The following is a 26701-nucleotide window of genomic DNA, read 5'->3' on the forward strand; positions in this document are numbered from 1 at the left end:
GCACGTGGGAGCCAAACAAGCCTTAAGTTCGTTGAACAAATTCGTTCAGTACTTTCTACTACCGCTACACAATCCGGGAAAAAAAACAGAGAGAGTACTGCTACGCTATCCCGTTGCCTTTTGGAGGTTTATCAGGTTATGCATGCCGCCTAGTTTTCTTGAGAAATGACAAGATGTTACTCCCATGATTGGCCTTCTTCTTGTCATCACCTAGAATAATGTGAACATCCTGAAAAAAAAGTTCCAAAAAAAAATTCTTCTGGTCAAGATAAGTTGTCACAGATATCTTTACACACTTTCAGAAAGCTTTTGATTGATTTGGTGCTGTTTATACGATGTAATGTCCATAAAACTTATGTACATAGAAAAGATAGAAATATCTTACACTTATCAAACACCAGCTTTATGTACATAGAATCTAAACATACCTCTACTCTAAAAGAAAATGACCTTCTTAGGGTCCTTGGGCTGTCATCAAAACTTGCAGATGCCGTGGTATGTTCTTTCCCTAGTAAGGATTTTGATAAGTCAACTGATTCAGATACTAGTAACTATCAAAACTTTTCAGGTTCATGCTTCAAAAGAAAGAAGAAAACGATAAGGACATAAGGGATTACACAACAGGAACAACGCTACATACTATATAACCAAAAAATTTCATATAAACATGCCGCCACCAATACTATATTTCATTATTACCAGTTGATGGTTGAACATCATAAGGTTTGAGAGTGAGGCCAGCTCCAGATAGTTTTGGGCCAGTAACTTTCAGAACTTCCAGACCATTTTTACTGTAAACAAATATTGAAAAAACTATTAAGTGATGCATACTTTACATAGAAAATATATAAATGAAATGATCAAAACTAAGTAACTAACAAGTAGTGAGAATAGACCTCGAGCTAGCACCATTTTCCTGTTTGGTCCATTGAACAGCTGTCGAAAAAAATAGCAGCAATTAGAACAATATCGATGCAACCATAGCTATCCATGAACCAGATAATTTTGTAAGAATCGAACCAAATGACACCAAATAAAAGGTACACTGTTCAAGCATCAAATTATGCAATCCTTCTTTACTATTTGCATGATCCCAGACTCAGTACTAAGCATGTGTGACTTCAGACAGGAATGACATCTGACCATAGGATTACAAACTTCATAAAATACGTGGATAAATTAGACATGAATATGTGCTAAACTCAACTCAATTTTACGTAGGTATGCTGCAGTTGCAATCATGTATTTATACTAAGTGATATGCAAGCAGAATTAAGAGGCTTTACATTGTGAGATGTAACGACGATGATATTGAATGGCATCAGGATCTCCTCGCACAGTCAAAAGCTTCCGGGAAGTGACATACTGTTCGCATGTCAAAAGCCTCTGGTGCCATGAACAGAGCACAGAAAATTCAGTGAATCATTGAGATCTCATTTGGTCATCGTTCATTGGAAGTCACAATAAACTATGAGAGAACTTTTTAAGATCTATGAGAGAAGCACGATGCAGATGCAGATGCTGTGCAGATGCAGCATGCCATCGTTCATTGACAATGACGATTGCACGCACAATGTAATTGAAGATAAGTAGACAACGTAGCGGTCCATACGCGTGCAGCATGCATTAATTACATATATGCATCACATGACGTCATCTCATAATCGATCAGTCTCTCACAAGTCATGACCATGTATAGTACCGCTGGTAACACTACTGTACTCATCATCACTACCTCGACCGCATTGTCATAAACAAGCAAGCAAGCGAGCACTAATTAATTTATAAATCTGATCATCTAGCCATGTACGTACGCTTGCTCGCTTGCAGCAGTTTTTACTTAATGATCTAAATACTCCTCACAATGCCAACGGAAATTGAGAAGTTAGGGGTAAAAAAGACTTTTTGTATTAGTCACATGTAATATGAAGCACTATATAAGCATAAGGATGATTTTGATCAAAAATCAAAGTTAAGGGACTAGATTGGCCAATTTGAAAGTTGAGCAACGAATTTAACCCTTGAGCAAAGTTGAAAGATCAAAATGCTTATTTTACCTTTTTTTAATGAACCTTGTGCCCGTTGTATTGTGTGGAGAAGGGTTTGTTACAGAGAACAGGATACTTGAAACAAATGCAGAGCAAATGGCCGGGAAAAAAAACTATCACTATCCTATCAGCTGCGCCTGGGACTTCCTAAATTGTAGTGACAGAGAAGAGATTAAGTCTCTAATCTGAAGATCACTGAAGTAACGAGTACTCCAGTTGGAAATTAGAGTACATTAATCATTATTCCAGTTTGCAAGCAAAGAGAATTCCGACCTGTTTCAAGAAGTTGATCTTTCGTTCTGCCTGTGTGACGTCAGTCTTCTCCTGCAGCTTGTGCTCAAGCTTGGACGAAACAGTCCCCAAGTGATCAACCACAGCTACGACTGCATCGCAGATGTAGCTCTTTGTACCCTCCAGAATCCTTCAATTCACGAAAAAAAAGGCACACACTCAATAATTCTACGGAAAACGAAAATTAACAACGTGTTCGCTAGAGTAGCTAAAGCTAAAGCAAGGGGATAAGCTCTGCGTTGGGCTTACAGCTTCTTCTTCTCGGTTTTGAGGAACGCTTTCTCGCAGCAGTCCGCGGCCTCGTGCAGCTGCGACCGGAGATCCTTGAGCTCCTGCACGACCAAAACCTCACCAACCCGTAAGCTTTACCACAAGCGCGTGACGCGAGACGGCGCCACCGAGCAAAAATCACGAGCCGCTCGACGTACCCTGAGCGCGCCGTCGAAGCTCTCGGCGCCGGGCCCGCCGAGCCGCGACGACGACCTGCCGAACGGCACCGCCGCGCCGCTCGTCGACGCCTCCCCCGCCTCGCCGGCCTCGGCGTCCATCTCCCTCCCTCCCTCCCTTCCCGCGCCCTCTCCGCGCGCGGCGCCAAGAAACGCCTGAGACAGTGAGACGGTGAGACCAATACGAGTGACTGTAGCGGTAGGACTGCAGGTGGCAATGTGTCGCCCCTCCGCTTCGGCTTTTACAGCGAGTGCTAGCACATAAATGGCACGCGCACGCAGACGAGCGCGAAGCAAGGGTTCGGGGACAAATAAGCGGGAGCAAGGAGACAAGGCGCCCAGGCGGTCGCGTGATCTCCCCTTGGCGCGGGGCGGCTCCGCGCAGGGATGGGAACGTGGGAGGGAACTAGGGAAGGGAGGCACTGAGGCACAGGCACGCACACCGCGAGCATACGACACGACGGGCTTTCGGCTTTCCCCGTGGGGGGAGCGCGCCGCTCCGACTCCGAGGACCGAGTCCGAGAGGCTGAGACGCTTGGACGGCGCGGCGCCTGCGCAGGGCTCGTGGCTCGTCACGGGCGCGGAGCGCGCTGGTGCTTGCGACTTTGCGAGTACCGAGTAGGGCTGCGAATTTTAAACATATGAGTCGTGGCAAGCTTCAAGATTAACCGCGCTAGCCACGTTAGCCTAATTATTTTTTTTACCCTGCGATCGGATTTTAACGGCCCATTTTTCACCGCTGTTTTGTTGCTCTGTGCAGGTCCACATGTCGCTTCCTGGTTGGCCGGAAGGCTCTCCCGGTCATGCACGGAAAAAAAAATGGATCCCGTTCTCGCCGTTCTCCCTCGCCCAGTCGCCCTCGGCTCCGTCCCGGCGCTTCCCCTCCCGTTGTCAGCCGCCCACGCAATACACCGTGACTCCCGCTCACATCGTCCTACTAGTCGACCGCGCTTACCCCTTCCCCTCCCTCTGCTCGACATCGCCGCTGCCGTGGCGGCCCCGGCCCTAATCCCCAATCCAGGCGGACCAACATGCAGCATCGTCACCTCATCTTGTCGCCCAGAGTCGCTCCGCTCTCCTCTTCCCCTCCGGGCTCTGGCAATCGCCACCGCCTCCCTTTCCAAAGCGTGCTAGCCCCGCTGCCTCCTTTTCCCGCGACACAACCTCCCTTCCCGTGGCACGTCTGCTTGGCCATCTCTTTGACTGTTTCCCTCGTCCTCAGTTGTGTGGACGGAGCAGCAGGCAAACGCCGCCATGCCTGGTCCACGGGAGCGACGAGGTGCAGGCAAACGCCCCCTGGTCCCCTTCTTTGGTACCTTGTTATGATCTATCCTATCCAATTTCTGATGCTACATGCATTTCTCCTCACGCCATGATTGCTGCCTGCAAGTTGTTTGACAGAATGCTCTCGTGGCGACGTGGTGTTTGAAGCAGTGGAAGGAAGGTGTGGGAGGTGCCAGTCGCGCCAACACGGCCTCCCAGGCCTTTGGCGGTGCATGGGCACAGTGAAGGTGGCGCAAGTGCACAGCAAAGTAGGCAAGTAGCAGCCACGACACACGGAGGACGAGAGCCAGAGCCCAGAGGCCGTTTACAGCTCAGGAGCGCAGCGAAAGTGGCACAAGTGCGCAGCAAAGGGCAATGCAACAGCCTAGCAGACGACAATAGCCAGAGGTGAATCCCTTTGGTCATTCATCGTTCTCTGAAACTTAATGCCTTTTGTGCCTTTACTGAAAGTTTGGTGCATTAGTTTGTATTTGTACATCTGAATTGACTTCAGCTTTGGGGGAAGACATTCGGGAAACATTTTACTGACTCCATGCATACCATATTCTGAGCAAAAAAACATGTTAAGATCTGTGTTTTCATACACATTTGCTCATTGTACAATAATCAAATATTTTACTGATTCCAAGCAGATCATGTCCCGAGCAAAAACATGCTAAGATCTATGTTTTCGTATACGTTTGCTCACTATAGGATAATGGGAAGTGATATATGCATCGAAGCAAGCTATGAAATAACATTGTAAATGCTTTTTTTTTTAATCACAGATGTGTTCATTGATGGTTTGATATTAGATTTGGCAATGCAATATCTGGGTAGAGTAATTGTATTTCAGTCGATCTCCGTATTAATTTTCATTTCCGGATTTGTCTCCTAGGTTTTGTTAATTCTGACATGCCTCCAAGATGTCCTATCCTCAGGTACACAGGAAAACTCCATCACCTAGATTTTTTCCCACTCGATGATAGTTATGTACCTACCCATCATCCTTTTTCTTTTTGCTTAGTTGCTTTCAATTAAGATAGTGCTTAAAGACACATGATATGGGCAGAAAGAAATATTTGAGAGGGTTTTTCCCATCTGGTTCTTCATGTGCCATCTATGACCAAAGCTAGCCTTGCTAATTGATGCGACAAGGGATTTTCAGTTGCCTGGAAGTAAAATTATTGTAATACTTTGCTACTCTACATCAGAAACCTCACTTGGAGCTGTGCTTGGCAACCATTGGCATTTGACCTGCATGGAACTGTCAATGAATTGTGGGTGTACCTTACTGAAGCTTGTCTCATTCTTTGAGCTAGGCAGATGCATGGGCTGGAATGGATTCCAAGCAGATATTTCATCGGAACATGATTATGTGTTAGCTGATGCCTCGGCTTTTAGCAGGGTGTGATCATTGCATCTTTTCTAGCCTGATGGAGTTCTATTGCTTTTGTTGTGCATATACCATTGTTGCACCTTTTGTCACGCATGTTTACTGTGGAGCGAAGCTGCCCTTGGATTTTCACACGCTCTACCTGATAACATGTTTTATATTGTGTTCTTTTACAGACTGCTTGGTGATATCAAAAGAACGCATACTCCCATCCATGAATGAAACTTATTTTCTGAATGCAGGCTACACCATCTTTCAAAGGGTGAGCTCTCACTGATGAATATATTTTTCGTAGAAGCCTGACCGGCCCACCCATAACTCTAGCGAGGACACAACTAGCTGAGCTATGCTCCTTATATTCTGAATGCTTGAGAGGCTACTGCTACTATCATTTGCATAAATTGGAGGTAAACAAAACTAAATTTTTTTTGCATAAATCATTTGGAGGTAAACAAAACCCCAAAAAAGTGTACTAATGATGATTTATGTATTACACTGCACCATGCTATGTTTTGTTCTATACTGGCCATTCTTCAGAAATTGAAGTGCAAGAAGGTTGATTAATGTCCACTTTTTTTTTTATATATATCATTGCAAAATCTTGTACAGGACCAATGTGAATGCCCTTTCTTTTTACCTCATTGCAACCTTCCTGGACCCAATATGAAGGGCAAGGATTTCACCTTTGACAATGCACTGGCGGATAAGATAGTATCAATGGCTTCCTGATTAGTACAAATATTGAGATAGGTCCTGAGCGCATGGATTTTAATTGCTGCTTGGTGATGTCTCTTAATTTTTCCTTCCGTGCAACAACTTCCATATGCTATCAAGTCTAGACTTTCAATTATAATCCTTAAGACTGCCTCTTAGTTACGTTGTAAATTATCTGTGCCTGTTTCGTTGTTAGGGCAGTCCCAATGGGACATTGATGATAGTTTCTATCCCTCTTAATTATCATGCCAACTAAGCAATTTGCTGATGTGGCAGTAGATTTATTATGGAGAGAGAGAGAAACGATTTCTTAGAGAGGAAACCAAGTCCTCACGCGCACCAATGGGCCAAGAAACTAGCGAATCTACATTGGGGAGACCCAAGTAGTTTCTTCTTACTTACTGCCGGATCCTTTGCGCTTGCACCGCTGCTACCCATCACTCGAGCTCCTTTACATGATGCACAGAGGATCTGGTACTAGAATGGAGAATGATTGGTTGGATTTTTGTTTAGACTCTAGATTAAAAAAATTGCATTGCGAAGGATGATTTCTTGATACAATATCCTAGACTATGGAAACTAGGTTGGTTTCTCCCATTGGGAGTGCCCTTATGCTGTACTGGAGGACACACACTAAACTACCATGGGACCTGATTGTGCTGAATTGTCTAGAATAGTGTTATGCATTATGTGTGAAAGCATGTGCCTTTATCGTTCTTGATCATATCCATTTCTACAATGGCTTGCACGACAGAGCACAGAACAGTGCAACACACGCAGGGGCGCGCCAAACACTAGTGTGTGATGTAAAGGAGCCGAGCTCGCCACAAGCATGAGGTTGTTAGAGCATCGAGCCGAACTCGATTCAGAGCCTTAAACCATCCGAGCCTACAGCTACCTTCAAACTTGGCTCGATAATAATTCTAGCCGATCTCGAGTCGAGCTTACAAGCCAACCACAAATAGTTCACGACTCCTGATATTTATACTATTCATAAACTTAGTAGATCAAAATGTATCTAGTAATTAGACTAGAGTCATTGTATTACTTGTAGATAATGGGTATTTGCACAATATAATTAAGCAATAAAATTAGAAAATATGTGTACACACCTTATAGAGTCATAGCCGGTCGTAATGCACGAGCTTACTTCAAACTTTTCAATTTTAAACTCTAAAGCTCATGGGTTTTGAGTTAGGCTTGAGCTTGGTTCATTTAGAATTCGAGCCGATCTCGAAACAAGCCTAATACCGAAGCTGCCGTGTCACCCCTTGCAGAGCCTGCACGCCGGTTCCGCTCACTTCCGTGCCTGCACATGCGCTTGCGCTAACAAGTAACAACCATCAACAGCCAAAAGATACGCGCGCATGCCCACATGCGTGACCTGCTCGCCGACCCGCATGCCCCACGACGCACCGAGACGAAGGGATGAGTAGCGAGCGGCGGCAAAGGTCTCCGCCTCCTCCCTGGTAGGCCGGCCCAAGAAGGGTCCGGAAACAAGTAGCCTAGTAAGGCATATTTATTTGACAAAACTCTATGCAACAATAAAATTTGAGCGCGGTTCTAATTCTAAACTTGCAGTTTAACACCTCGGGTAATTTGGTTATTGCGGCTGAAATAAAAAAATATTGTTTACAGTTTGCATTTTCTGTAAAAAAAATTTATGAAGTTTATTTACTATTTTATAGTATTTTTTAATTGCGCATAAATGCAGTAAAATAGTGCCTTTTAATTATAGAAATATGGTTTTAGGTATACGAGCTCTCTAAATTTTTGAAAACCCCTCTGAGGCTCGTATTTCAACTTTTTTTAGCATGTTTAATGGATATATAATTTTGAAAATTTGAACCATTAATCCTTGAAGTGGCTAGAAAATTACCTTTAATCATAGAAAATGGTTTTAGGTTTATGACCTCTCTCGACCTTGAAGAACCTTAGACATAATACCTCTGAGAGTGTCATATTTATATGTTTTTCCTGGCAATTGTGTGAATAGGGTAAATATTTTTTCTAGAAAAATTCTAAAAAATTATAATAATTATCTATTGAATAGATTAACCAATATTAATTAATTTTGCACTTGTTTCATGCATTTAAAACACATGAAGTGTGCCTGTAGCAATTGCATGAATATGTAGGATGTGACATGAAGTCATTATTTCTTGAAGAAATATAATATTGTTTTAAGCCTAGCATCATGTAATTTCCAGAAGAAATGCTCTGAAAGTTATTTCAGCTAACTCCCCAGCACGACATTATGATTTTACAATAGCAGTACAATCTTAAGAAGTATGTCAACTATTTGAGTTCATACATAACATGAAGTTATGCAGAATTAATATGTTTTCTTGAAGAATCATATTGTGTTGCCACCTTGTCACTTTTGCAATTCAAGAAGAATATGCATAAACTCAATATAGAAAATATTATGCAATCAGAAGTTGTGTAAAATACCGAAGTGGAAGGGAAATAATATATATTTCAGAAGTAATGTTAGGCTCAGGGGGGAGATGCATCGAGACAAAGAAGTTTCATGCTCACCCTATAACCTATAAATAGAATTTCCTACATTAAGTTGCGTTATTAAATTATATTCCTGAATAATTTGGTTATACCTCATGAAGATTAAGCACTTACCTTTTCCTTTAATACCAGAAGTTTAGCATTGGTTTAAGAATCTTTCCCAAAATAGAAGTGCAAATTGAACAAATTGGTGTTTCTTACCTCTGTATAGGTTTTTCTCACCTCATCTTGTGCCCACTTGCTTGTAGCAATTTTACCCGTAGTAATCACTTTAATATCATGAAATATAAAGAATTACATATTGAATATTGTAAATAATTGCTTTAAATTGCCTATTTGATAAATTTGAAATTATTTTCCACTAAAGTCTCAAGTAACCCATATAGGCTATAGTTATTGTGCATTGCTACCATGCAGGTAGAACAAAAATCAAATTTTAATGAAACACATTAACTAGTAATATACATATTTTTTTAATTGAATTTAGAATATTCAATTTAGCTATTAAGTTGTATATTACTCGACTATGTACTGTACTGAATACATGAGCACACTAACTTGAAGTTTATTCTACCTAAATCACATTGTTGTACACCGAATAGTACACCTATATGGATTTCATCCATACCTTGTATGTACTAGCAGTATAACTTAATTCTATAGAATATTTGAAGTAATTTATAGATCATGCTTGAAGTATAGTATCACATGAAGTGCAATTGTGGTATGAAAAGGGGGAGAAACTGGGGATCTACATGCATATGAACAATGTGGATAAATTTGAAACTAAAATATTTTAAGAGGCATGTCCCTAATCCTGTAAGATTGTTGGTTTAGAGCCTCATCCTGTTAGATTGATGGACAATTGACGTGCAAGTTGGCCCGTAGCCATAGTCACTGTAATGATTAAGCATGTAGCTCTGTGTAGCTTTGTAATCCTGATACCACTATGTCACTCAGAATGACAAAGTTAGTAGTTATTCCATAATAATGTGAGGACCTACATGTCACCGCATTAATTAAAAATCTTTGCATGGACATCACATCAAAATTCGCTTCATGTTGGCTTGTAGCCATCATGCTATTCCTATCATCGCACCAGCTTGCATACTATGCTCATTCAAAACTTCTCCTGCTGAGAAGTAGCTCCCACTCTGAGAAGATGGCCAGTAAGTTATCATAACACTCTATCAACCAGCTAGCAAGCTGACAAATCAGTGTATTATATACATATGTGCAAAATGACTAATAGTCATTAATTAATCTTTTGTCAAGAAGGCTAAGATCAGGGGGAGCAAACCGGTCTATAGTTGACCTGATAGGAAATTTATCTAATTAGAAATTGGATGGCCCAATTAGAATGGGTTCGTGAAAAAATGGACCTATTAGTCCATGGTGTGGAAAATAATTTGTATTATGGATTCAAAATCAAATGGAGAATTTCTAAAAAAAGCAATTAAATTTTCTAGAAAAAATTCCATGTAGATTATATTTTGCATAAATTTTAAACTTGAAGTTTAATTATCAAAATTACTTGAAGTATACGGTATGAATTTTTAGCTGAATATTTTGGGCTAAATAAATAAAGAAGCTAGACAATAGAATAGTTCTATAAACTTATTGGTATGCATAGTGTACCAAACTGCTAAATGTATTAATGAAGTCTAGCTCACCGCATAACAAATAACCCCTAAAGTCTAAAATAAAGTGCGTGAAATTTTATTTCACCATCTTATCATACAAATGGGCATCAACTTGAAGTTGGAGAAATATGGACCTGAATTTCCATTATATTAAGCTCATGGGGATATCATTGGAAGTATGCTATATTTATGAAGATGTAATACCAGCATTAGGGGAGAGAAAGCCCATATGAATTCCTCATATTCAATGGAAGAATGATCTTCATAATATTCCTGAAAGCTTGAAGCAGGAATAGGAACACGCACTAAATCATACTCGCATGAAGCGAAATATAATGCTAGAAAATTAAAATGTGAGGAATCCCATGAAGAGCATCACGTGATGTGGAAACACACTTGAAGTGAAATTCCTTGAAGGATTTTATCCTAGTGAGAATGTGCACATAATGAATACTCACAAATGGGAATCCAAAAATTTGGAGAAACAACCTGAAGTTATTAACCAGAAGTTAAGTTTACCTGTAGTAAATATAATTCTATGTGTGGTATATCTCGGGTATTCACCGTGGCAGATGACTTGATCATTAATTTAAAATCTATAGGGATGCCTATTGGTTTTGGATCAAATGAACTTGTCAACCAATTTATTGAAATCTCCGTAGAATTCTGGAAAGAAGACCGTTATGGTCAAATACCTCACAAACTAAGAAATGATCATCATGAAGATGAATACCTAACACTATAAAGCGTGCGCAATATTTTGTGTTGGGATAGCAGATACTAGTTGACGTTATAATAGTCTTATCCTGAAGATATGGGAGAAAAGAATGAATGTCGACAACATTATCTCTATCATTGCAAATGTTTTTCTAATGAGAATATGGATCCATTAGCAAAGTCTATGGCAGAGTTACATGAAGCACTCATATTGGGTCAACGAAAGAAGGCAATTGAGGTCGAACCATGAAGAAAGTATTTGAATCTGAAAGTTCAAATTGGATGAATCATTATGAAATAATGACATGGTGATATGGAATGGTTCATAAGTCTTTCCAGAGACTAGTAAACTCCCATTATATATGAATTAATATTATGCTACATATCTAGGAATAATGAATGAAATATATTATGCAGTTAATAGATGGATTCTAAAAATCCATAAGAGTTGATCCTTAAAAGACTCATCATTCCTCGAAGGAATAAAAATAACAATAAATTGAAGTTAAATCTCATACTAAGTATTAAATGTCTAAGTTTGATAATATTCCTAAATGAATATTAATAGTCTCTAGAAGAGCAATTCCTTGAAGGAAATAAAGTCATAAAAGTGACTTATTGTGAATAACACATTCCAAATAAAAGAGTTCATTGAAGAGCTCAAATTAAAAGGATCGAGTAAATCACTTCTCTCTTGCATGAGGGAATTTCTCACAGAAGAGAAATACTATTCTCGAAGAATTAGAAAATTCTTGAAGGATATAGTCAATGAATGAATTATCAGTCAATTTCTAAATGAACACCAAAATCCCGAAGATATGAATGAAAATTCATACAGATCCAAGTGATTGAATTAAGAATATAGTGAGGAATCATGTGGTCCTGAATGTACCATGAAAGCACATGAGCATTGATAACATGTATCCTCACATGCTATAGAAGGTATATTGGTGACTAGCAATTTGAATTATCCCCTCAAATGCCAACTTAAGACTGATTACTGGCAATTTGAGTTATCCCCTCAAATGCCAACTTAAGACTGATTATCTACAATGGAAGTGAGGAATAAGCCAATTCCTGAAGATCTACAGAATAGATCATTGGTAATAACTCAGAATCCACTAAGATAGAGTTGTTGTTATTTTAAGTTAAAATATTGAAGTTTGAAATGTAATATCTAGAAGATATGCAAATTTGTAGCTCATTATCCCTAGATTCGTTTGAAAGGATAAATTTTATTTTGTGTTGCACAGTTAAATAAGTGGTTACTAGTGTTCGAAGCATTGCTCCTAATATAATTATGAATTAAGTCTTTGAAGGACTAAATATTGTACTCATGCACATTTATGAGGAATGTGATTAGGGCATTTTGAACATTGAAGTTCAAAGGATGTCGTTATGAGGGGGAGCATATCTTTAATCATATTTAGATCTAAAGTCTTTTAAGTTGTTCCTAGAAGGAATCAACCTGATTTACTATGAAGGTATACCATTCAGTTACTTAGATCATGTAGATCTTTATTGCAAGAATCATAAAGTTCAGGCATAAATTTTGAAGATTGATTACTGAAGAATAGAAACTACATAATACTATATAACTAAGAAGGTTTAATGTTATACTCTTTTCTTTTCCCTTTTATGAGTTTTTACTTGAAGGTTTCTCACATAAGATTTTTGACGAGGCAACATGTGCAAGACAATTGCGGTTGATATGTCCTCTTTTCTCCAAGAACCGTTTTTCCTAGTGGATTTTCAGATGGAGTTTTTGATGAGGCATATGCATTCGCGGTAATCATCCAAGGGGGAGTATTGTAAAATAACTGGACTTCTTGGGCCTGTTCGCTTCAGCTTATAAGCTGGCTGAAAAGCTGAAACGTCTGATTTGTTGTGAGAGGAAAATACTGTTTGGTGGCTGATAAGCCGGCTGATAAGCTGAAGCGAACATGCTGCTTATGGATGGAAATGAGGACTAGAATCCTAGTCCTTTTTCGGTTGCTTGTGGGCTCTTACCAAATCTCTACGCATAGTTGGGAGTATATATACGAGGGAGATCTCCATTGTAAATCATCGATACGAGGAATAAAGATGAGCTCCATCTATATTGTGCTTTTGTCTACTTGTCTACTTTGTTCTTGTGCTTGTTGTGAGAGACGTTAGAGAGAAGATCGATGTGTTTCACAACCTCACTGTTCACACCTTCCATTCGGCGGGGAGACGGATCTGAATATCTGACAGGTTAAGGGGCAATCTGCAAACCAGACATCCGATGTTGCGTTAGTGGACTAGAGAGCTCCGGTTCACACCGGATGCACAAGACGGAGGCAAATCAGTTCTTCGGTTCATCCACACAGACACCATCTCATTCTGCGACGACTCTCAGGGGTGGGCAGCCATGATGGCTTGTGCCCTCGCCGTCGTCCAGCCTGCAGCGGTTCTTGCGCCATGCGGCAGGAGGAGCCTCTCCGGCCATCTCCCACGGCTGCCGTCTCCCAGACTTTCAGGTAAATTACACCGTGCAACATACTCTGCGTTTTGGTTTCTGTATACAGGCACGATGTGATGTGCAACGCAGCGGTGCAGGTAGGATCAGGAGCCGCAGCGTCGTGGCGAACGTCGCGCAAGACAGTTCGGAATCGTCCGGGAGCGTTGTGAGATACGTCAAGAGTTCTGTGAGTTTCTTGTCCTCAATTCTCGTACCTGTTTAGCCATATGAAGCTTAAAAGTTGAGCTTCAAAATGATAAGGTTTATCTGGTTTGTGGTTAGTACTTCTTACAATATCTTGAGGCTGACAAGTTGAATATGTCGTGACCTGCCATGGTCTTCAGCGTACCATAAAGTCGTAAACTGTGATGCTTCTCGGCTAAGCAAATCGGGTCTTTCAAGATTGGATACTATTACCTACAACGTAGCTGGGGAACACCACACTGACAATGCAGAAAAAATAAATCCATGTTTGCAGTTTTCACTTCCGACGCCCGATGCATCAGTGCTCAGTCCAGCTACTCTGTTGTTATACTTTTTGCTGCAGTACCTTGGCGTTATGCTTTTGTTTAGTGACATTAGTGCTTCATGAGATATTTTATATGAATCAAGGAACGTAATTAAACCCGTCTTTGATATCATTTATATTTTAAATGAAACAGTTGAGCACTGCTGAAGACATCTTTGCTCTAGCTGGAATAGGCTTTGCAACCGTAGCTGCATTATGGGCTTCAGTACATCTCATTGAGGTAAGTTCAATGACGTCCAGATATGCAGCTTTCAGTTCCAAACCAGAGAAAGTATTTTGCCACAAGATAAGATTAATCCGGCTCATCTTTGATTCACCTTCAGATCATCGATAAGCTTCCGGTTCTTCCACTTTTCTTTGAATTAATCGGGATACTAGTTGCCTGGGTAAGTTCTAGTCCAGACCCTTGAGGGTTTAGGCTACAATTTTTCCCCATCTTTTGAAATGTTTTTTTGGGTAGTATTAGTACAATTTTTAAGGGTTCACTATCTGCTCCTTTTGACATTTCAGCTGTTCATCTACAACAATCTCCTCTTCAAGGCAAAGAGGTACCAACTAGCTCCCCATGGGTTTGCATTGTGTTTGAGGAATTAAGGCAACAGATTTACACATTGTCGTCAGCTACTTCTGTACGTTTTGGATTGATTAGTTCATACTATCTGCAGGCAAGAGTTTCTGGAGAACATCATAAGCACAGCATCTCGAATCTCGGGGCAGTAACTTTCGGAGGCAACAGTGGAGAACAAGCACGGTGTTATGTGGCCCTCTATAGGCCTGCCGAGACGCGAGATGTAACGTTTAACTGTACGCATATGATGTGAAAAACAACTGTGACCATTTTTCACTCTAGAGGCAAAATACCAATTTTCTGTACAGGTTAGTGTGATTAAAACCATTCCCCTAGTAGCGAAAATTGGACTCGGACCTCTTGGTGTACGAGCCAAATAAGAGCAGACCGTCAGAACCAGTTCTTCAACCGAATGTTTTGGCTAGTCGATTTCATATTCAAGGATGAATCATTTCATATTCAAGGATGAATCAGGAAATTTACATCCGAAACTTGCAGAACAGTGCAACAGCATGAAGAAGTAAAAGATTCAGTAATACCAACCATGAACATTCATGGAGGCCGGCACAATTGTTTCGTCCGTTAACCAAAAAAGTCACATGAATTATGTCTCACTCAATTGTTCCTCCAGCTCGAAGTATGCAAGTCGCCAGTTAGGAATCAGTTGCAACTTGTAGCTACCCAGGATCCAACTCAAATTCTTTTGGAGCCATGAAAAGTGGCATTGTACGCACCTTGGTGCTATAGAGTTCATTGGAATTGTAAAACAACACCAGTGGCTTAACAATCAGTGGCACATCTTTACAGTGTTACCTTTTTTGGAAAAAAAAAAGAGAGAACCCTACCTGTTACAACAGTTTGGCTCGAATTCAAATATGGCCTTTCTACCGTTCTATGCCACCTGACCACCACCTGACAACACATCCCCAGTTCCGCTTTCCAGTGTTACCAATGGAATTTTCCCCAAAGAATTGTTTGGTGGTAATAACACTAGATGTTATATGTAGTTATCTCATGCCGATTATAAGTATGTCAGTTGATGATATTTCAAGAGGGAAATAGAAAAGAGAAGGAACTAAAACGTAGAGATGAAAATGTCAAAAGCATTTATGACTAAACTATTCAGATGCCAGCATTACACTTATTCTGACCGATGATAATAAACCAGAATCCCCTAAGCTTCTAAATTATCGATCAAGACTGATACATGTATCAAATCAACCTGTTAAGAGGGTGCAGACATATGATGCTCTTGATCATTGCTGCACCCCAAATACAAACCTGGGACACCTATGTGTTCTCAGGCTTCAATTTTTGTCCAAATGCCCAGTAACAGGTTTTCCAGCAACAGGATGACTGCTGGAACCCTGTAGAGATGTTTTTACAACAGCAGGTGCATCTACTTTTGGATACGGTACTCGAGAAACACCATTTACCTGTCCAGGGTGGCCAGATGTTTCAGATTTGATCGCCATGGAGTACCTTTCCTCTGCAGGGGAGAAAAATCAGGATTAAACTCATCCTAGTCTTACAGAGCAAATAGAAAATGTGACTAGAGAAAATAGAAAAAAAAATATCTGACACAATATACACTCTAGCCTGCCTAGGTTTACTAATGGGTCCTCAATCTCAAACACTGCAGAAGAAAGCACTTGTAAAGCAGAGTGTGTAAATGACATAGCAAGTCACCAAATTCAAATCAGACAACACAAGACCATGTAAACCCATTCAGTCAGCTGGATCCAGATTGATCAATACTGACAGATATCACTATGACTTGAAGTAACAGATATCACGACGAAGCATTAACGCGTGTAGGGATTTTGTGTTAGCAATTAGCATGGTGAAAAGGAACTTTTGGTGTACCTTTCATTCTTCCAAATGTCACAAGCTTACGGAGACAATCACGGAATTCTGTCAGCACAACCCTTTCTTGTTCTGCATACAGTTCAGATTGGTTCTGGTTGACAGCTACTGTCTGCTGAGCAATAGCATTTTGAGAAGTCGTAAACATTGTATCTTGTTCATCACACATCAGTGCTAGTGTTCCAGGAGACATAGGCCTATTGGACTTGTGATCATCAGTGCAGTTAGGTCTGGATTCTTCTAAAACAGCTTTGCCCGTATGAGTTCCCCTGCTTGAATGGTCATCAATTGATGCTTTGTGATCTGGATCTTGATTATTTCCTTCTCTATCATGGTTTGTCGATCCTAGGGAACCTGCCTTTTCATCTTCCTTCTGTCCCCCCCTTTCATCTTCTTTCTCTGGAACCCTCTCTTCCTGTGTCTTCCTGCCTGTTTTTTTTAATTTCATAATAAGCAGCACATAACCATCAAGATAATGCATATTTTGTGGACTATGTAAATCACTCTTTATGTTGTCAAAGGAGTGCATGCTTGCAGGTTCTCAGGGGGGAATGAACTAATGCAACATATAATGTGGCCATACTTGTAAAAAAATTAGCACATTGAAGGACAAAAATGTAAACACGCGGTAAAACACACGTATGATCTGAGAAATATGAAGTGTCATTACAACAATCACTACTTGCCAGCTATCATGCAGTTTCAACAGGAAAAAAGTGGTATTCATTACCATAATATGTAACTTAATAGCTGCATCCAAGCAAAGCCCTAATAACTCAATAAGCATCTTGCACATTTTTTCTGAGAGAAGAAGCATTAGCATTTGTATCCCCTATATCTTATCCTCTGGTTGTTCCAAAAGAAACTTCGATAAAGCACTTCATCAGCATCCAAATTCCAGGCTCAAGAAATGGTGTAACAGGACAAAAAAAAATAGATAGAATCCTACTTCTGAACCATAACCGTGAAGAGTTAGTATTTTTTTAGGGAAATACAGTAGGGGCATCCCCTACTGTGTGAAGAGTTAGTATTGGAGTAAAGAGGTCCTGATCTGTGGGTTGCTTCACTGAATATCACCAAGATAACACATGCATGCAAGTAGGGTCACCTGGGTATTTTGGCCATGCGAAGTGAAAAAATTGCAAAAGGTAAAACCAGCAAAATGACGAGAAATACCAGCATATGCTTTTGCAGCCTCTCCTGACACCACCACCAGAAGCTTACAAAGGTCCTTTATGTCCTCTGTTTGGACAATGTCTGCTAAAAGGGGCCTGAAGTTGGATGCCATAAACCCATCAATGGAAAATGGATACTGTATACATTCTATGAAAATGTTGTATAGCTGATAGTTAGTTACCTGTAGCTAACTTTAAAGGGCCCCAGAGTGGGAGGATGCGCAGACTGGCTTATTGGAATTGAACCATCGGGTACTGCATTCTTCTGATAAATAGATTGATTAAAGAATGAAGCATAGTTTCACCGGAGTCTCATAATAACTGCCACTATGGGTAGCTCTATCTTATCTCCCCTCTAAAATTCAATTATAATTTGTAATCCTGTTCTAGAATAATTCGGAGTTCTCCCAAAAAAATAACAAAAAAAATTGTAGTTTCATAAGTTGCATTTATCTTCTAGGAGAATAATATAAGGAGCTAAACAGTGTCACGCTGCTTTATCATGTAAAAAGGAAAAGTTCTGTGCAAACATATGTTGATGATTAGTATTAAGAAACACTATTCATAACCTCAGTTCATGGTACAAACAACACATTATAAACTTCACTCCTAGTGACATAATAAAGCGCTTCAGCTTGCTTCTGGAGTCAATAACTCAAGAAGACAAAGCTATGCCAAGATAGAGAAATGAGGAAAAAACAATGTGTGCTGAAGTCTTAGATATGGCCATTACCTGAGGCAGGTGACTATTCCTTTGCGCCACATGTTCCTTATTTGAATGGTCAAGTGAAGGATCAATGTGCTTCCTCTTCCTTGATGTGGAAGGAGAAGGAAATCCTGTAGCTCCAATAGCACCATTTACTGCTGCATTTGTCACTTGCTGCATGTTAATGGAATTTTTGTGATCCCCTTGGAAAAGAGCTCTTCTTTCGTCACTCGCTTCAAAATTCTTGCAATCCATACACTTGCAATTTTCGGAGCATAGTATATTAGCTTGGAAGCACTCGCAGTACTTCTTCAGGCATCCTGACTTCTTGCAGTGGCACCCTTTATTATGCTTCCCTATTAAAGGGAGATCACTAGACACCTCCTGGTAATTTCATGGACTAAAATTAATGACGCATGTCATGGCAGCACAATTAATATAAAAATGCAATAATGAAAAGGAGGTCTGTATTTGTATTGGATAAGTAAGCATATGAAATTATGAATAGGATTAGAGTCTAAGGTCAGTGGAATAACATATTTGATTACCAAAATGACTTTAGTCCTCACTTTTTATCGTTACCTATGACTATAACAAGAAAAATATGCATGAAACAAGACTTTATGTAGAAATGGACAAATTTATGAAAAAAAAATTGACTGCATGTATTATAGAACAGCATATTTTTTTGGCCAGAGGTAGTGCTTCATATTACAAGTGGAAGAAACAAAACATGCACTTCTTTGCTGGGGCAGAGGTGACAAACATTTTGCATAGAAGACTAGATATTGGACTTTCATCAACTTTGTCTTTTTCCTACTTTGTTGGGATATATTTATGACAGGAAACCAATCAATAATGTGATAGTTTAATAAAGAAACAAGGGCTCGATTGAGGCTCAACAATGGCAAGTTTCTATCTCGAACTGCCAAATATAGAATATCTGTATGTTGATTTTGACTTTGAAGATTCAAATTCATAGTGGCTACAATTTGAACTTTCAAAAAATGCCACACACAAATATAACTACACTGATATACATTTCCCAAGAGGTATTATGTTTCTGAGTAATTGTACAGAGCGAATAAATTGCAGGCATGAAGTTCTGTAAAATGAAAAATTATCAGTTGTCAAGTTCTCTCAGCAAACTTCTGGTATAGACTAATCTATATTCTATACATGTAATTTTCTATTTTTCTCCACCAGCTAGGATGGTGTTTCAGTTCAACTCCTTTTAATTATAACAAAATATGATCTCTAAAATGAGCATGGACACTGCTATAAGTAATTGAAACTCAAAGGAATAACAAATAGCAATTATGGTCCCTAAGAAAGTAACTATGCGAACAATATTTGTACCACAGAACATACATTATTCCTATTCGCATGTGGGCTGCTCCCAATCTTAGGCCGGAATGCATCTGGATTACGCTCCAATGTAGCATCAATAGCTTCACGCCTGGCAGCTTCATTCTCAGAATTGTTAAAACAGTTGGTGCAGTTGCATCCATCACAGTGAGCACCAGAAGCAAAGCATTCACAGTACCTGTAAGAAACCATTAAAAGATTTCAGATGGATAGCATCATTACACACAAGATGCGCTGAAAAAGGTATCAAAACAGAGGTATATTCTTCATATTTCAAAAAAGAAGGGCTGACTTTAAATATGAAGGTCAAAACAATGCCACACTGGTATAGGTTTGCCTGTCTGCAGAGAATCAAAAATTAGGCATTTGGAGGTGATATGAAGGACTGAAGGGATGATGACAATATTTCCCAAATTATTTGTATTATAAATTATAATTAATGTTACTCATCTAACCTACATCTATGCATGTACATCCCTACATAATAAATAAGCAAAACAACACAAGAAGTTTGTGATATTCATCTTTCAGTGTGTTACATAGCTTATAACAGTATCTAAGCACCATCTATGAGAACTTTAGATCCTTTTGAAATCATGATGAAACTTCAGTAATAAGATTCCCCCAGCCATATAAATATAAATATATGACTATCCAAACAACTTCCAGCCCCTTGCCTCTTTTGCAGCATGTCATGAGAAAGCACCCATCGCAATATTGCATTCTTCTCAAGGTAAGGATAGAATCCAACTTACAACTTCAAACATCTGGAGTTCCTGCAGTTGCAGCACTTCTTCTTTGTGGGAGTGGCATCTTTCCCTTCATAGAGTCTTGGCCGTGGTTTTGGTGACTCTGGCTTCCTACAGTACAAGGCCCCAAAGCATAATTAGAACATTGCAGGAGTATGATGCAAATTTCGAAGGGGAAAACTAGAAATATCAACAGGGAGAATGTACCAAAAAATTGCTAGAAATGTTAGTTAAAGATAAATAAGATCATCTAACACAAATATGTATCTTCATTTCCAAGAAATGACAAGTCAAAATTTGGAAACTGGACTCGTGGTGACGCTCAGAAAATCAGAGATGATCTTCATATGAATCAAGACGACAACGGACTCACTCATCGAGAGAAATGAGCCACGTACGAAACAGAGAGGCGGAAATTTAGAAACTCCAACACTACATGTAAAAGCTCAGAACGGGAACACTCACAAGGGAACGGCGACCGGGGGCCGCTGCACTGGCTGCGGCGGCACCGGGCGAAGCTGCGGTACGGGTACCGCCACCGGCACCGCGTGGCGCGGCAGCGGCACATGCCCCACCACATGATGCGGGCGCATCACCGGCAGCAGCCGCGGGTGCAGCTGCTGCGGCACCCCCATCGGCACGGCAGCCCTCGCGTGCTGCGGGGGTTGCTGCAACCCCACCGGCAACGACCTCGGCTGCAGCGCCCTGGACACGGCGGCGGCGGCCGCCGCCATCGCGGGGTTCCCCGCCAACGCCGCCGAGTTGAAGTCGAGCTGCCTCACCAGCTTCTTAATCGGCGGCTGGGTGGACGCAGCGGGCACGGGAGGCCGCTGCGGCGGCCCCCCGCCCCCCTGCTCTCTCCCCGCCATCGACTCAACCCGGAAGCTACTGGATCAAAACGCCCCCGCCGCCCACCAGTAACGCCAACGCAAACCCAATTCACGGCGGCCGCGGGGACCCGCGGCGAGATCGCGGTCGCCGGCTCCAGATCGAAGGGGGCGGAGGCCCCGCGGCCGAGTGCGGGGCGGCGGCACTCGCCGCGAGCTTCGGCGCGTGTTTGCGGCGGAGGGGAATGGCGGATTTTGGAGAGAGCTGGGGTGGGGGGATTAGTGGATTTTCCCTCTCGCTGCAGCTCTCGACTGCCCCCCCCTTCTCTCTCTCTCTTCCCCCCTCTTCTCACCTTTCTTTCTCTCCCACTCTTCGCTTTCGAAATCAAATTCATATTCTACGGCCGGATCCGCGAGGCGACCCGCCATCCGACGGCGGAGGCGCGGTCGGGGCGCATCCTGCGGCTTGAATTCATAGATGTGGGGTTGTTGGGCCTCTCGCCGTTCGATTCGACGGGCCTCGGAATCGCTCAGCACCTCACCTCGTCGCAGGGAGGACACGCACGCGGGCGTCTGCCGCTGACGCGTGGGGGGCAGAGGAGATGAGGACGCGGTGGGGCTGCGCAGTCAGCGTGTGGGGCGTGGCGCGGCGGAGAGGCGGCGGGGTTTCTATCGCCGGATGTGATCCGTCCTATCACTTGTGGAGTTCCTTTTTTTGGGAAAGGCTCCGGAACCTGCTCAACCCTAGCCTGTCTCATGGACTGTGGGGGCAAATAAGGTATGGCCCACCTGTCAGTATTTACTCTTGCATCGCGGGAAGGTACATTTTGCAGCGAGCTCATTCTCGCGCGAGGGTTTTTAAAAGGCGTGACTAGTCTTCGGTTTCAGTGGAGGCCGCCAGTAGGCCACTGTTGAGCCCGTGAGATAAGCGCCATTTTGTTCGTGGGCTCTCTACCTCTCTCTCTGTATATATGGGCTCCCACGCTCCGGTATATGGGCTCCGCCGCTCCGGTGATTTTCTTCAAAAAGGATACCAGTTCCAGCTCGTGCTTCAAATTCTAAAGGGTCAAATATACGCAAATATGTCAATGCTAACTCGTCGGGAGTCGAGACATTCTGACTTGACCATGAAACTTTACCTCTGAAAAGAATAGTGAGCACAAAATCGAGAGTTCGAAAGGAAAACGAGAGTTCCATGCTTAAATCCTCTATATTGGGATTGCATTACAGTGTACAATCTTAATAAAATACCTCCGTCATCCAAAAAATACTACTCTCACTTCTTGAGGAATCAAACAGTTCCAAATTTGATCAAATTTATAAAAAAAATACTACCATTCACGTCTCCAAATAAATTAAGTGCAAACATATATTACATAATTAATAATTAATATATTTTTTACCATAAATGTTGGTACTAGTTTGTATAAATTTGATCAAATTTAAAATTAGTTGACTTCTTTGGAAGCGAGAGTTGCATTCTTTTTTAGGATGGAGGGAGTACACGTTGGGGGGAAAAATGCGTTACAGTCACAAATCAAGCTAAGCGAGCGAAGGCCGCGACCGACACCGAGGCGAACAGCAGGAGCGTAGAGCTGCCGTGCGACTGTGTGAGGCTAATGCATTACTCGAAATTTATGTTCTGCGTCGTTTCCACCTCCACCCGCCACAGAACAGCGAGCATATCAGACCATTCTGCGACCACGCTCTCTCGCATCAGCGGTGAAGCTCGCAACTTCCTCTGCACATGAATCAAAGCGCAAATAAGAGCCACCCGGCGTTGGAGCACCACGGCAGCCTGCAGACAAGACAAAATAACGACCACATTTCAAAACAGTATATGCTTCCATTTCATCATAATATGTGCTTAAGAAGCATCACATGGATGTTCCATGACAATGAAAGATGCATACACCTACTAAAATGGCATTCTATAACTGTTCAGCCCCTTCTCCTTTGCAGTGAGTGAAATGCTTTAATGATTGTAATGTTGACTTGATCAAAAGTCATGCATTATGGCATGGTAGCTTCGAAAGAAAATGGCCTATTGTGAAAAAAGATTTAATGTATTTCTATTCTAATTCTATTATAGATGTCTTGGAACATATTAGAACGCATTTAGATAACGGTTATCTTGTTGATTGTTGAGGTGATTGGGTGCTCCATTGAGATGACTCAAATCCGATTGATACTAGGCACTAGGTAGGGCGGCTACAGGCATAAGGCATAGCAAAGCAGAGTGATGAGCCACAACATTCTAAAAGATATAAGCATACTACTAGCCTTCTATCTAAAGGGTGTGAAAGAGCCCACAGATAATGTTTGGACAAATATATACTATTGGATGCCAACAATGATAAGATAAGGTGATTGAGAAGGAAGGTGATGTATCATGCATACAATGCAAGGGCAATTTGTGAAACAAGGATTGAAACGTGGTTGCTTATCCATTATTGACAGCACAATGAGCGGTGTGGCTTTTGCATGAGAAGCACATGCATGTATTCGATTAAAGACATGAGAAAAGACTAACCTGAAGCATTACATACTGATATTCAGAAAGTAGGAATGTAGCATGCTCGCATGCTGCATTGATTGGCAACAGCTCAGGGTCAACCAGCTTCTTTGATCTGCATGGATGATCATACTAAATTCAGAATACTTAGTTAGACTGGTTTTACTATCTGTTTGGACTTTGGAGCACGGTTACTGCAGAACTGAGGACAGAATAACTTTGCCACAAGCCCAAGCCTCATGAGAAATGGTAGGCTCTTGGATGTGTGTAGTGTAGCTTACTCTACAGTCTTAAATAGAAGCATCCCAAGAAAAATCAGAGCTTGTTCCATCCCAAGAAAATCAGAGCTCGTTCTGCAACCTAAGACCTTGATGCTTCAGTTACAAAGCTGCGACATTGCAATTACCTGGAATCGTGTACGCTCGGTGAGATGAGAAATACTAGGCCTATCAGAGATTGAATAGAATGAGAACTAATGTCTGAATACCTGCAGATTTTAGCTTACAACAGAAGTAGGCCCTGTCACCAATATTCCTGACAAGAACATTTTCCATCTTTGAAATGGTGAAACCGGTGCTTATCTCTGACAATAATCTCCCGATTCTCCACAGCTGACATATATTTGATAGCTAGATGGCAATCCCCACATATCCGCAGGTTTTTTATTATCCTGATTGGAGAGGCGCTCCCAGAGCTCATCATGAGTCCAAAGGCTACAGCCAGTTTTTCACCATGATATCTTAATGCAAACTCCCTTTCCTCTTCTTCCAACTCATGCAGCACCGAGTCAGTTTCAGGCACATAACCAGCATCAGTAATCCTATGGATTAGTTCCTCCAAGTATTGGTAAATATCTCGAGTTTGCGGATGAGACTTCTCACCCATGCGAAACAAATGGGCAACACCCCCAATCTCAATCAAGCTGTATCCTATTTGCTTCTTCAATCTTCTCTTGATCATGGTATTCCTCACCTTCTCAACATGGTTCATTTTACCAGATAAAGCATATATATTAGAAAGCAGCACACAATGAGATGGATTCTCAGGCTCAAGGGCAATCAATCGCTCAGCCACCTCCACTCCAAGATTGAAATTCTTGTGCATCTTACATGCACCAAGCATAGCCGTCCAAACTTCAGGTCCTGGCTCTCCAGGTATAGAGTCCTGAATAAATTGCATGGCATCATCAAGAAGTCCTGCCCTTCCATACATGTCAACCATAGAACAATAGTGCTCAGCACGAGGGACCAATCCATAGGCACTCTTCATTGTAGCAAAAGCATCACGAGCCTCACTAACCAATCCAGCATGCGCACAAGCAGATAAGACTGCAACAAAAGTGACATCGTTGGGTGGTGGTCCTTCGCGCCTCATCAACTGGAATAGTTCTATCGCCTCATGGCCATGTCCGTGCATGCCATATCCTGCGATCATGGAAGTCCATGTAACCACATTCCGTTCCTGGAGCATGTCAAACCACTTGCGCGCCTTGTTCACAAGCCCACACCTGACATACATGTTCACAAGGGCAGCACCAAGAAACACACTCATGTCCATCCTTTCAGAAACAATGCGTCTCTCCACTTCACGTCCCAAGTCCAGAGCACCAGCTTGTGCGCAAGCAGAGAGCGTGGCCACGAATGTTGCAGAATCAGGCGCCTCCCCAGCCATCTGCATTTCCTTATACACCTCAATTGCCCGCTCAGCAAGCCCGTTCTGCTCATACCCAGAAATCATGGCGTTCCAAGCGACCACGCTTTTGTCACGAATTGCATCGAACAGCTTGCGGGCAACAGCCAGTTGGCCACACTTCGAGTACAGCGCAACAAGCGCCGTCTGCACGAATCGATCGGAGCCAAACCCGAGGAGTACAGCGTGAGCGTGGATCACCATGCCGACGCGGAGCGCAGACAGATCGGCGCACGCCTTGGCAACGGCGGTGAAGGCGAAGCTGGAGAAGGGGAGGGCAGCGGTGAGGAGGCTGCGGTAGAAGGTGAGAGCGGCGGCGGGGAGACCGCGGTGCGCAGCGGCACGCGTGAGGGTGCAGAACAGGAAGGAGTCCGGCGAGGGGTGGGAGGCGGCGAGGAGGTGGGCGTAGGAGGCGGCGCCGGCCGCGACCGCGAGGGTGGCTAGCTTGGTGGTGAGGGGCAGGGAGAGCGCGTGACCGGCGACGATGAGGCGCGCATGGGCTTGCTTTAGAGGGCCGAGGCGCGGACCGGCAAGGAGGAGGGCACTGTACTCCGGCGAGCGGTGGTGGAGGTTCATAGTGAGTGGCGATGATGATTTCGCCATTGTGTTTTGGCGGGTTAGCTGCGAGGAACTTACGTTGCGGTTTGAGAATTGATAAGATCAGGAAGTGAAAAAAAGTTTTTTTTTTTGCATTTGCGCGTGTGTGCACGACTTCATAAAATGATACGGAAAAAACGCTAACATCTTGAATTCTATGGAAAGAAAAACTTAGAAAAAAAATATAAGAATAGATGCTTGAATGAAGCATAGGAAGAGAGACAACAAAAACTTTCCACTAGGTAATTTCAATAGTTTTGTATGAACTCGATCCTTTATTCCAAAAGGTTATATACAGAAATTTCTTATAGGATTTGAATTCACTCGATCCTAGAGGCTTGGTTTGACGCGCATAAATTCTTCCATCCTTTGAACTGTTTTCTATGAATTTCTTGCAAGCTAAATTGCATTTTCCATGTGAACATATACATATTCATGTCAAAATTCTATTTGTTTGATTTTTGTGCGCATACTTCCTAACTTTAGTGGTGGATGCATTTGACGATTTGAATCATCTGCTCCCTCCGTTCCCAATCGTAAGTTGTTTTGACTTTTTTAAGTTTATAGATATTATTATGCATCTAGACAT

General features: G+C 41.9%; 4 protein-coding genes and 1 long non-coding RNA gene across 7 annotated transcripts; 2 read left to right on the top strand and 3 right to left on the bottom strand.

Moving 5' to 3' along the window:
* Nucleotides 1-5: 5 nt before the first annotated feature.
* Nucleotides 6-2980, bottom strand: LOC101771902 (probable protein ABIL5). The gene is made up of 8 exons (XM_004969982.3): nucleotides 2768-2980; nucleotides 2589-2671; nucleotides 2322-2469; nucleotides 1287-1386; nucleotides 897-936; nucleotides 700-791; nucleotides 429-508; nucleotides 6-229 (listed from the first exon to the last, which is right to left on the bottom strand). The coding sequence occupies exons 1-8, from the start codon at nucleotides 2885-2887 to the stop codon at nucleotides 137-139; spliced, it is 756 nt and encodes a 251-aa protein (XP_004970039.1). The 5' UTR covers nucleotides 2888-2980; the 3' UTR covers nucleotides 6-136.
* Nucleotides 2981-3703: 723 nt separating this feature from the next.
* LOC111257423 lies at nucleotides 3704-6344 on the top strand. Of its 2 annotated transcripts, XR_002677951.1 has the most exons (4): nucleotides 3704-4064; nucleotides 4187-4456; nucleotides 4947-4989; nucleotides 5621-6344. It is a non-coding gene; the product is annotated as an uncharacterized LOC111257423 (long non-coding RNA). The 2 variants fall into 2 exon arrangements; XR_002677950.1 differs by having other exon boundaries at nucleotides 4947-6344.
* A 6959-nt stretch (nucleotides 6345-13303) lies between these two features.
* Nucleotides 13304-15083, top strand: LOC101772311 (protein CURVATURE THYLAKOID 1C, chloroplastic). Its single transcript, XM_004969983.3, has 6 exons — nucleotides 13304-13542; nucleotides 13622-13710; nucleotides 14186-14272; nucleotides 14376-14438; nucleotides 14563-14600; nucleotides 14718-15083. The coding sequence occupies exons 1-6, from the start codon at nucleotides 13434-13436 to the stop codon at nucleotides 14770-14772; spliced, it is 441 nt and encodes a 146-aa protein (XP_004970040.1). The 5' UTR covers nucleotides 13304-13433; the 3' UTR covers nucleotides 14773-15083.
* Nucleotides 15084-15703: 620 nt separating this feature from the next.
* On the bottom strand, nucleotides 15704-21645 carry LOC101772719 (protein tesmin/TSO1-like CXC 5). Of its 2 annotated transcripts, none has more exons than XM_004969985.3 (8): nucleotides 20950-21645; nucleotides 20491-20595; nucleotides 19739-19913; nucleotides 18395-18751; nucleotides 17844-17923; nucleotides 17663-17757; nucleotides 16487-16915; nucleotides 15704-16109 (listed from the first exon to the last, which is right to left on the bottom strand). In XM_004969985.3, exons 1-8 carry the CDS (start codon nucleotides 21351-21353, stop codon nucleotides 15928-15930), a joined length of 1827 nt encoding a protein of 608 aa, XP_004970042.1. In that variant the 5' UTR covers nucleotides 21354-21645; the 3' UTR covers nucleotides 15704-15927. The 2 variants fall into 2 exon arrangements, with proteins under 2 accessions (XP_004970042.1, XP_004970041.1); XM_004969984.3 differs by having other exon boundaries at nucleotides 17844-17926.
* Nucleotides 21646-22662: 1017 nt separating this feature from the next.
* LOC101773824 (pentatricopeptide repeat-containing protein At2g33760) lies at nucleotides 22663-26145 on the bottom strand. Its single transcript, XM_014805270.2, has 4 exons — nucleotides 24314-26145; nucleotides 24108-24232; nucleotides 23845-23941; nucleotides 22663-23109 (listed from the first exon to the last, which is right to left on the bottom strand). Exon 1 carries the CDS (start codon nucleotides 26116-26118, stop codon nucleotides 24349-24351), a length of 1770 nt encoding a protein of 589 aa, XP_014660756.1. The 5' UTR covers nucleotides 26119-26145; the 3' UTR covers nucleotides 22663-23109; nucleotides 23845-23941; nucleotides 24108-24232; nucleotides 24314-24348.
* Between the last annotated feature and the right edge of the window lie 556 nt (nucleotides 26146-26701).

This window comes from Setaria italica, chromosome V, assembly GCF_000263155.2.
Source record: "Setaria italica strain Yugu1 chromosome V, Setaria_italica_v2.0, whole genome shotgun sequence".
NCBI classification, from domain to species: domain Eukaryota; kingdom Viridiplantae; phylum Streptophyta; class Magnoliopsida; order Poales; family Poaceae; genus Setaria; species Setaria italica.

Coding starts and splice junctions, on each gene's coding strand:
- LOC101771902 (XM_004969982.3), bottom strand. CDS start 2,887: ATGGACGCCGAGGCCGGCGAGGCGGGGGAGGCGTCGACGAGCGGCGCG. Junction 937..1,286: donor TCGTCGTTACATCTCACAAT/GTAAAGCCTCTT, acceptor TTTTTTCGACAG/CTGTTCAATGGACCAAACAG. Junction 509..699: donor TGATGTTCAACCATCAACTG/GTAATAATGAAA, acceptor AATCCTTACTAG/GGAAAGAACATACCACGGCA.
- LOC101772311 (XM_004969983.3), top strand. CDS start 13,434: ATGATGGCTTGTGCCCTCGCCGTCGTCCAGCCTGCAGCGGTTCTTGCG. Junction 13,543..13,621: donor GCCGTCTCCCAGACTTTCAG/GTAAATTACACC, acceptor GCAGCGGTGCAG/GTAGGATCAGGAGCCGCAGC. Junction 14,273..14,375: donor CTTCAGTACATCTCATTGAG/GTAAGTTCAATG, acceptor ATTCACCTTCAG/ATCATCGATAAGCTTCCGGT.
- LOC101772719 (XM_004969984.3), bottom strand. CDS start 21,353: ATGGCGGGGAGAGAGCAGGGGGGCGGGGGGCCGCCGCAGCGGCCTCCC. Junction 17,758..17,843: donor CCCTTTAAAGTTAGCTACAG/GTAACTAACTAT, acceptor ATCCAACTTCAG/GCCCCTTTTAGCAGACATTG. Junction 16,916..17,662: donor GGCTGCAAAAGCATATGCTG/GTATTTCTCGTC, acceptor TAAAAAAAACAG/GCAGGAAGACACAGGAAGAG.
- LOC101773824 (XM_014805270.2), bottom strand. CDS start 26,118: ATGGCGAAATCATCATCGCCACTCACTATGAACCTCCACCACCGCTCG.